We start from the raw sequence: 10779 nt of genomic DNA, 5'->3' as shown, positions 1-10779 counted from the left end.
CTCGCTCACTCCACCTGTCTTTCAAACGGGATATAGAAATGAACAAGTGCTTTAAAGACGCTGAAAGCAGCAGGTGTTTCCGATTTCCTCGCGGAGAGTACAGTGTATTGTTTTGCTTTTCACCCTTCCCTGCTAGAATGTTGACTCTTTTAGCGTGCACCTGTCATATAATAGAGGATGCAGCTGCCGTCGAACTACAGGACTCAGCATGCTCTGTTGCTGGATCGGATATACTGCAGGCTTAAGACATCTGAAATTTAATTTTTGACAGAGCCATGTTACCGAATGGACACCTGCCCAGCAACCGAGTCCCGATTCCCCTGTGCATCCCGCCGCTGAACTTAGCAGGTGGCAAGCGCCTGTCGGCCCTGCGCTGCTGTCAGGCCACTTGGGCCGTGGAAGGAGAGCCTACAACTGCAGGAATGCCTGTCCGCCTCCATGGGAACAGGCACCCACAGGACAGTCGGGTCTGACTCCCGTCCGTGTGTGTGTGTTCATCGGACCCAGCTGCCGAACTTAGCAGGTGGCAGACGCCTGTCAGCCCTGCGCTGCTGTCAGGCCACTTGGGCCGTGGAAGGAGAGCCCACAACTGCAGGAATGCCTGTCTGCCTCCACAGGAACAGGCGCACACAGGACAGTCGGGTCTTACTCCCGTCCGTGTGTGTGTTCACCGCACCCAGCCGCCCAACTTGGAAGCTGTCATTAGCCTGGCACTGCTGTACCAATAAATATCGCCTTATCAATAATTAGCATTTTTATTCTCATGGGAGATTGTGTAGGCGGGGCCCCAGTGCACTGCATTGGCCAGGGGCCTATAATGCTCTTAAGATGGCACTGATTTCTGATCAGTTATTTTATGGTTGCTGCACAAATTAGAACCCCCCCCCCAATACTACTTGACCGCCTGATTTTAACAAAGCGGTCATACTGTTTAGCAGGGCTGCTGTTAGAAGTCACGGGGCCCCATACAGCTTACCTGACAGGCCCCTTCCCTAGCCGAAAGTGACAGGACAGATTTATCAGTCCCTTTCTCTGTAGCCTCAGCTGCACAGATGAATGAATAGGAAGCACTCTGAGGTTTCCCGCTCATTCACTAACTGAAGCATAGTAAACACAGTTTACTATGCATCAGTGACAAATGGACACAGGAGTGACTGGTACTGATAGCACACTGTGCTCATTCAGGAATGGAAAGGACCAGTAAATTACATATTTACCTGTCCCTTCCCCCACTCTCTATACTGAAACATCCCCCTGTGTGCCCACAGCAGAGAGGAGAGGAGGGAAGCCAGCAGCGCTGCGGGGGAAAGGGGTCCTGGACAGCAGATGGAGGGGGTGCATGTGCTAGAATCAATCCCCTTTCAGTGAAGCTGGAGGGAGTAAAGCCCCATACACACGTACCGATTGTCAGCCGAACGATCGGCCGTCTTTTGTCCTGTCGGCTGAAAAGTGCTAAAAGACTGCACACGAATTTTGTCGGCCAACAACAGCCGACTGCAGAAGTGATGTCATGTGATATTTAACTTTCCGTGTGTTTTTTCTTTTCTGAGCATGCCCAGTCTTGCTAATCTGCTGTTTGTCTGCACGCCAGATTCTGTTCGGCCGAAAATTCGCTGTCGGTTGTCGGAAGCATCATACTAACAAGCCGACAATCGGCCGATCGTTCAGCGGCCTAATATTTACGGCCGACATTCGGTACATGTGTACGGGGCTTTAGAAGAGGAGAAGCTGGCAGCACTGCGGGGGGAGGCAGAAGAGGATCGGTGTCTGCAATAGACAGTACAGCTGGACCTCCTGCTCAGCAGGTGCCTGGGCCCCCCTTTTGAACTGATGGGGTCCGGGCCCAGTGCAGGAGGGCTGTCTGTAATGCCTTATCAGCTGTCCTGCTGTTTAGCGACCTATTTTTTTGGCCCCTATTGGACAAGTACACTTAGGCCGGCCCTACATGGGTCTAATCTCTAAAGAATTTTCTTTTGAAAATCGAATCTAAGAATTTTCGTTCGAACTTCGCGCCATTGGTGGGCCGCAGCCACAGCCGATTTTCGTGCAACCATAGAATTCGAGTGATCAGGCATGTTGGAAATGTTTTGAAAAACGAGTGATTTTCTAACGGATGGGAGAATAACACAAGAAATAAAAATGGAAAAGAAATGCGTATGAGTGCAAGAAAAGAAAATTCCCAGAAAGAAAAGAAGATTCCCGGCCACGAAAATTCTTTTCTGTAGCAACAAGAGGTGAAATTGAAGGCTTGGTTGGTCGGATTTCGAAATTAATGGTGGCGCCATCAGATCACAAAACGCGCAAAATTTCTGATTTTTGATAGAAAATTTGGTCGGAATTCGACCTGTGTAGGAATTTTCGTTTGAATTTTGCACCATTGGTGGGCAGCAGCAACAGACGCTTTTCATGCGACCATCGAATTTGAGTGATTGGGCATTTTAGAAATTTTTGGAAAAACCAACAATTTTCTAATTAATGATGGGAGAATCATGTGAGAAAAATAATCGAAAAAGAAATGCGCAAGAAAAGAAAATTCCCTGAAAGAGAAGAAGATTCCCAGCCACAAAATTTCTTTTCTGTAGCAACAGGAGGTGAAATTGAAGGCTTGGTTGGTCGAATTTCAAAATCAATGGTGGCGCCATTGGATCACAAAATGCACAAAATTTCTGATTTTTGAAAGAAAATTTGTTAGGAATTCCACCCATGTATGACTTCCATTATTCAGGGGTTGATTTACTAAAACTGGAGAGTGCAGAAACTGGAGCAGCTGTACAAGGGAGCCAATCAGCTTCTAGCTTCAGCTTGTTCAAGGAAGCTTTGACTAACCTGGAAGCTGATTGGTTTCTATGCAGCGCTGCACCAGATTTTGCACTCTCCAGTTTAAGTAAATCAAATCCACTGTGTATGGATAAAGGCTCCATTCACACCTGAGCATATCGTATTCATGCATTTTTTCGGGCCTTTTTTAAGGCGTTTTTTGCAGGTGTTTGGAGGCAGGCATTGACATCTAACAAAAATGTACCCTGCCAAAAAAGAAGCTTATGAAAGCTCAAAGTATGATTTTTTTTTCATGCATTTTTTATTTTTATTCTTTATTATTTAGCTATCCAACTCTCCCTTTTAGTCTCCATTCACACCTGAGCTATCGTATTCAGGCGGTTTTTTTTTTGGGCAATTTTCAGGGGGGTTTTTTAGCCTTTTTCAGGCGTTTTTTGCAGGTGTTTGGAGGCAGGCATTGACATCTAACAAAAAAACACCTGTAATCTGCCAAAAAAGAAGCTCATGTACTTTTTTGAGCTTCAGGCAACAAAACGCTCAGATGGAAACAGGGGCCATTGAAATGAATGGAATTTTGCTTGTTGGGCGTTTTGAGACTTCAGAGATGAGCGTTTTACGAGCTGAAAAACGCTAAGGTGTGAACAGATAGGTACATAGAGACAGGTAGATAGAGGTGAACTGTGTCCAAGTCTACAGACAATGAGAAGGGATCTCAACAGCCATTATCATATGAATGTGCCCCTAAATCCAAGAGGGCCCTTGTGCAACTGCACAGTCTGCTCAAATGGTTTATCTTCCCTTAGTACCATTCAGAGATCAAAGTATGAATTTTTTTTCATGCATTTTTTATTATTATTATTTTTTTATTATTATTTAGCTATCCGACTCCCACTTTTAGTCTCCATTCACACCTGAGCGTATCGTATTCAGGCGTTTTTTTTTTTTTTTTTTTTGGGCAATTTTCAGGTTTTTTTTTTTTTTTTTTTTGGCGTTTTTCAGGCGTTTTTGGCAGGTGTTTGGAGGCAGGCATTGACATCTAACAAAAACGCTTATAACCTGCCAAAAAAAGAAGCTCATGTACTTTTGTGTGCTTCAGGCGACAAAATGCTCATATGGGAACAGGGGCCATTAAAAAAAAATAAATGGGATTTTGCTTGTTGGGCGTTTTGAGTCTTCAGAGATGAGCATTTTACGAGCTGAAAAACGCTCAGGTGTAAACAGGTAGATAGATGTGAACTGTGTCCAGGTCTACAGACAATAAGAAAGGATCTCAACAGCAATACCTTATGAATGGGCCCCTAAATCCTAGAGGGCCCTTGTGCAACTACACAGTCTGCTCAAATGGCTTATATGCCTTAGTAACTTTCAGAGACCAAAGTATGAATTTTTTATTTATTTTTTATTTTTTTATTATTTAGCTATCCGACTCCCCCTTTTAGGCTCCATTCACACCTGAGTGTATTGTATTCAGGCGTTTTTTTTTTTTTTTTTAATGTTTTTTTTTTTGGGGGGGGGGGGGCGATTTTCAGCCTTTTTTTTAGGCGTTTTTTGCAGGTGTTTGGAGGCAGGCATTAACATCTAACAAAAAACGCTTGTAATCTGCCAAAAAAGACGCTCATGTACTTTTTTGAGCTTCAGGCATTTTGCTTCAGGAGAGAAAATGCTCAGATGTGAACAGGGGGCCATTAAAAAATAAATGGGATTTTGCTTCTTGGGCGTTTTGAGACGTCAGAGAGGAGCGTTTATATAATGAAATATACTCAGGTGTAAAACTGGGCCTTAGGGCTGACATTCTTATACCATTTTTGCTTTTAATAACATCCCATAAGTATAAAAAAATAGAAACATTGTATTTATAAATTAATTTTTTTTTTTATTTATTGAATATCAATAAAATTGTGTTTATAAAAAAAAACGTTTCAACAGTACAAAATGTGGCAGATAAAAATATAAATACCAGTGTACCTTTCAAAATGTAAACATTTCTTTTGTAAGGATTATGTATAAAAAAGAAAATAAAAAATCATTAAAAAAAAAAAAGAAAAAGAGAGAATGTACAGATGCTAAAAAATGCATTCAACTGACACCTGTCAATACACATAAATATATATATATTTTTTTTTTTTTGTATTCCTGCTGGTTCACCTGTCTGCGGGCTGACTTGCACAATCATCCATTGTATGGCCTGACAACTGCCCGCTATTAATCTGAGCGCCCGTGAAAGGCAGTTGTTTTAAAGAGCTGTATATTAACAGGTGCTGGAGAGCTTTGTAAACACGATTGTTATTTGGTAACAGCGACAAGCTCTCGCTTTCCTGACCATTGTTCTCTAAAGATCCATCATTGTCCCGCATCCAAGCAGCTGCCCTGTAAAGTGTGATATTATTATTGCATAGTGACACCTTTTGCTGAAAAGTACTTGCCTTGCATATATTTATATATATACATGATCAGAAAAATAAGACACTTTTTATTCTAACACTTTCATTCTGTCCTTCATAAAAAATAAGAGGAATTAGTCTCTGCTTCCAAAAATACAGGTAAAAATATTAATTTTTTATTTTTTCCATTTGCCGCAAAGTTCTGCAGTCACAGGTTCATTGAAAATACTGCGTAGTGTGCACACGAATGTAGTGTTATCTAGGAAAGTCTGGAAGGTAGAGAGCTAATTTCGGCACCTAAGAGCATTTTTATTTGATACAAAGTGTAATCGGTCCCCATGTGTTTGCTGTGCGCTTGCTACACCATAGCCAGGGAATTTTTGAACTCAAGGGGGGGAGGGACAGGGAGCAGGGGGGCAATTTCCCCCCCTGGGCGGGTCCTGCAAAAAAGGCTTCACTGCTTCTGCCACAGACATGCCTAAAGGATTGCTGGTGAAGAGAAGTAAAAAGTCCCCAATGCAAAGTTCTGCAGTCACAGGTTCATTGAAAATACTGCATAGTGTGCACAAGAATGTAGTGTTATCTAGGAGACTGCAAGGAAATTCTGGAAGGCAGAGAGCTAATTTCGGCACCTAAGAGCATTTTTAATTTATCAAGTGAAATAGGTCCCCATGTGTTTGCTGTGCGCTTGCTACACCATAGCCAGGGAATTTTTGAACTCAGGGGGGGAGGGAGCAGGGGGGCAATTTCCCCCCTGGGCAGCTCTGATGTCCTGCAAAAAAGGCTGCACCGCTTCTGCCACAGACATGCCTAAAGGATTGCTGGTGAAGAGAAGTAAAAAGTCCCCACTGCTAACCTACTGAGTGCGGGATGAAGACAAGGACAGAGCACAGCCCTCCCCCCAGCATGGATGGTGTAAACTGTGTTTGAGCTGAGGCAGTTTCCATGCCCCACTTGAGACTCTCCTCTCCCAGCATGGATGGTGTAAACTATGTCTAAGCTGAGGCCAGTTCCATGCCCCACTGGAGACTCTCCTCCCCTGGCCAGCCCTAACCGAGCTGTCCCAGCTCCCCCCAACCGCCCCCTGCTGGCCAAGTTGGGAACCCGGGGTTCAGCCGGTGAGTAGAGAGTACCTGGAGCAGGACTTCAGCCTGGAATGGGGGTCAGGAGGAAGCCAGGAAGAGGGAGAGTGGGAGGGGGGCTGAGTCGCTGCACCATGGACCTCTGGTTTGTACTTGCCCCCTGGGCTAAAAGTTGCCAGTCTGCCCCTAGAGGCGGGGAAGGGGAGATTTGACTCCCTCTGCACTGTCTGTAAAAAGTCAATTGTGCACAAGGGAGGGTTCAGTGGCTTCCAGAACAGCCCGTCTCCTCGTGCTTGTGAAGGAGCGACATTCTGGAGAAAGTCCTGGAGCAGGATTTGCACTGATACTTCTTGACGTCTGAGTGCGTCTGCAGGTGGGCGCGGAGGTTTGAGCGGTCGGCGAAGGCCCGGTTACAATGCGTGCAGGAGAAGGGTTTTTCACCTGTGAAAAAAAAATAAAAAATTAAGAAATTGCTTTTAAATATTCACTTTATATTTTTTTTATAAGTAAAAAGATTCCAATTATCCCCTCAAAGGCACTAGGTGTTGGGTCTGCAAGGGCGTGTTAAGAGTTTAAGGTTGTGGAAATAAAGTGCTTAATTGAATTGGCATTCAGCCTTTGTACGGGATGCTAATAGGCACATGGCGCTAGGCTAGCGCCTATGAGGCATTTATTCCAACACAATTAATGGCTTTTGATTTCCCTTTGCATAGCCTTTAGCACTTGAAGAGAGTGTGAAATTAGCCCCCCCATACAAACTCACAACAATCAGACTGGATGCAACGCATCGCAATACAATCCGACAGCTGCAAGTACACATGGCCTACAACTGTACAGTAACAGGTGCAATTCATAGGCCCACCCTACACATCCGCTCTACATCCTAAAGAAGAATTGCCGTAGCTGAAATAATCCACATTTTATTTTTTTTGGTCATTCCTAAATAAACTCCAAGCTTCCTGACCACCAACATACAACCCATCATAAAAAGAGCTGACCTCAACAACTAAGGCTTGGGATCTTAAGTCCTTCAACTCCCAATTAGCTATCATTTAAAAAAAAAAGTTTAAGAACTTTCGAGAAAAAGTTCTACAGAGCTGAAGAGAAGATCCTTACCTGTGTGAGTTCTGATGTGTCCCTGTAGAAGCCACGGTCTGGAGAAGGCTTTGCCGCAGATTTTGCAGACGCAAGGAAGCGTGTGACTCCTGATATGCATCTTCAGGGCCCCAAGGCTGACATATTCCTTGTCACAGTATTTGCAGCTGAAGGATTTTCTGGTTTGTGAGTCACAGTGCAGTTGCTTATGTTTGGACAGTCCGGCGAAAGTAGAGTAAGACTTGTTGCATTGGTTGCAGTGGAACTTCTCGGCTTCTGTGGCCGAGGATGCCGGGCTGGGGGGGTCGGACGTCTTGCCCTCGTCGTCCTCGCTGGAGAAAGACGTGAGGTCCAGGGGCTTGGAGTCATCGCTGGACGTGGAGATGGGGGACTTGCTGTAGTCTGGGTCGGTGGTGAAGAAGGTGGTAAGTAAGCTGGTGTCCCAGACCAATGGTGGGAAGTAAGCTCCGGTGGTCAGGATCTCCGGGTGGGGGATGACAGGTATGGGGTATTTGTCGTAGAGGAATGGCGAGATATACACTGTAACGGGAAGGAAAAAAAACACAACCATAAGATTCTTAATCTAGAACCATGCCTATGCTACATATAGATTCATAAAGAGGATAAAAGCAAAAAGTAAGCAACACATAAATCCTGACATTTATTGTCTACTTTTACTTTAAGAGTATACATTGTGTACTTTGTATATCTAGAATGCACTGTCTACTTTTCATTTATAGTATGCATTGTCTACTTATTAGTTATAGTATGCATTGTCCATTCTTCGTTTATAGTATACATTGTGTACTTTGTATATCTAGAATGCACTGTCTACTTTTCATTTTTAGGATACTTCGTATACGTTTCATTTATAGTATACTTTGTATACTTTTTGGTTATAGTACAGTGTCTACTTATTAGTTATAGTATACATACTATGCACTGTATACTTTTCATTTATAGTATACATTGTATACTTTTTAGTTATACTAGGAATTTTCTACTTTTCATTTATAGTATACATTTTCTACTTTTTAGTTATACTATGCTTTGTATACTTTTCATTTATGGTATACATTGTATACTATTTATATATAGTATGCATTGTCCATTTTTTATTTATAGTATACATTTTATGCTTTTTAGTTAGTTATAATATGTATTGTCTACTTTTTATATATAGCATGCACTGTATACTTTTTATATATAGCATGCATTGTATACTTTTTATATATAGCATGCATTGTCTACTTTTTATATATAGCATGCATTGTCTACTTTTTAGTTACAGTATGCATTTCATTACTTGGTACTTGTACTTTCTACATCACAATAAACTAAATACAAGTAATGCAAATAAAGAATAGAACTAAAAAACGTGTAAGCATACAACTAGAAAGATATTCTAGGAAGAACAGTGCTAGGAAATGCAAAGGTTGCATGCCTATATGAAGGCATTCATGCTCAATTGAGCAGCTAACTTTATGCATGCTGTATCATAAAACATAATAACTGTTTGCACTTCACATTGTAGCCGAATACAACCTATAATAACATTGTAGCACAATGCATATAGTGTATTGTATCACTTTTAAATTCTTTTGTAGCAAAATGCAATTTACAATAACACTGAAGCACAATGCCATTTATAATCACAGAAGCACAATGCAACTTCTAATATCACACTGTAGCATAGTAAAACCTATAATATCACACTGTGGCACAATGTAGCTTATAATATTACATTGAAGCACAATGTAGCTTATAATATCACATTGAAGCACAATGTAGCTTATAATATCACACTGTGGCACAATGTAATGTATAATATCACACTGTAGCATAATACAACTCATATTACCAAACTGAAGCACAATGTAACTTAAAATATCACACTGTAGCATAGTAAAACTTATAATATCACATTGAAGCACAATGTAACTTCTAATATCACACTGTAGCATAGTAAAACCTATAATATCACACTGTAGCATAGTAAAACCTATAATATCACACTGTGGCACAATGTAGCTTATAATATTACATTGAAGCACAATGTAGCTTATAATATCACACTGTGGCACAATGTAGCTTATAATATCACATTGAAGCACAATGTAACTTATAATATCACACTGTAGCATAATACAACTCATATTACCAAACTGAAGCACAATGTAACTTAAAATATCACACTGTAGCATAGTAAAACTTATAATATCACACTGTGGCACAATGTAACTTATAACATCACACTATTGCATAATACAACTTATAATATCACACTATAGCATAATACAACTTATAATATCACACTGTGGCACAATGTAACCTATAATATCACATTGCAGCATATTACAACTTCTAATAACATTGTAGCAAATATTGCATTGCATTGTATCACTTTGAATGACTTTTTAGAAAAATGCAACTTACAATAACATTGAAGCACAATGTAACATAATTACATTGTAGCAAAATACAACTTAATATTACCATTGTAGCACAATGCATATTCTAATCACATTGTAGCACAATGCAACTTTATAACATTGTATCAAAATGCAACTTTTAATAACATTGAAGTACAATGCAATTTATATTACCATTGTAGGACAATGCATCTTCCAATCACACTGTAGCATAATGCAATATTTAATAATATTGTAGCAAAATGCAACTTGTAATAACATTGTAGCACAATGCATCCTATAATCACATTGTAGGATAATGCAACTTTTAATAACAATGTATCTTCTCATCACATTGTAGCACAGTGCAAGTTATAATCAGATCGTAATAATGCAACTTATAATAACAATGTAGCACAATGCATCTTCTAATCACACTGTAGCACAATGTAAGTTATAATAACAATGTAGCACAATGTATTGTATTGTATGAGTTGCCTAGAATGAGATGAGAGATTTTGCAGAGATTTGGGGAGATCCCCCCTATTCTGTATATGGGGGTCTTACCTGTCTGGCTCTCCAGCTCACTGTAGTTGGGTTTCTTGGAGGCACAGAAGTGTTTCTTCACCAGGAATGATCGAGGCATCTTGCTGGGTAGGAGGCAGCAGCACACAGAGAAGGATCTTACATGGGACTCCACACTCTGGGATTTAAAGGAAAGGCACTGACTTGCTGAGCCCTCCACTGACTAATATGCAGCCCTTCAGGCTGGGGGAGGGGCTATGCAGATGAGTATTGTCAAGTCTGGGCCAGTCAGCAGGCAGGGGGCGGTGCTGCAAAGTTGCAGAGTCCCAGTCCAGCAGGTGCCTGGAGCTGTGAGTTTTTTGGATGCCCCCCCCCCCCTCCTCTCCCTCCCCTATAATAGAGCTGTGCAAACTTTTTATTGTATCTGAAGGCAATCTCCCTGCCTGCTCCTCCCCCACTATACCTGCATGGGGGGGGATTTTTTTTTTTTTTTTTAAGGTCACTAAT

General features: G+C 41.5%; 1 protein-coding gene across 1 annotated transcript; it reads right to left on the bottom strand.

Annotated features, from left to right (window-relative positions):
- Positions 1 to 6430: 6430 nt before the first annotated feature.
- Positions 6431 to 10475, bottom strand: SNAI1 (snail family transcriptional repressor 1). Its single transcript, XM_082272342.1, has 3 exons — positions 10315 to 10475; positions 7358 to 7876; positions 6431 to 6682 (listed from the first exon to the last, which is right to left on the bottom strand). Exons 1-3 carry the CDS (start codon positions 10391 to 10393, stop codon positions 6501 to 6503), a joined length of 780 nt encoding a protein of 259 aa, XP_082128468.1. The 5' UTR covers positions 10394 to 10475; the 3' UTR covers positions 6431 to 6500.
- Positions 10476 to 10779: the final 304 nt, after the last annotated feature.

This window comes from Pelophylax lessonae (genome assembly GCF_965119305.1).
Source record: "Pelophylax lessonae genome assembly, chromosome: 11".
In the NCBI taxonomy this organism is placed as follows: Eukaryota; Metazoa; Chordata; class Amphibia; order Anura; family Ranidae; genus Pelophylax; species Pelophylax lessonae.
Note: the sequence above shows the minus strand (reverse complement) of the source record. Positions and strands in the feature narration are given on the sequence as shown.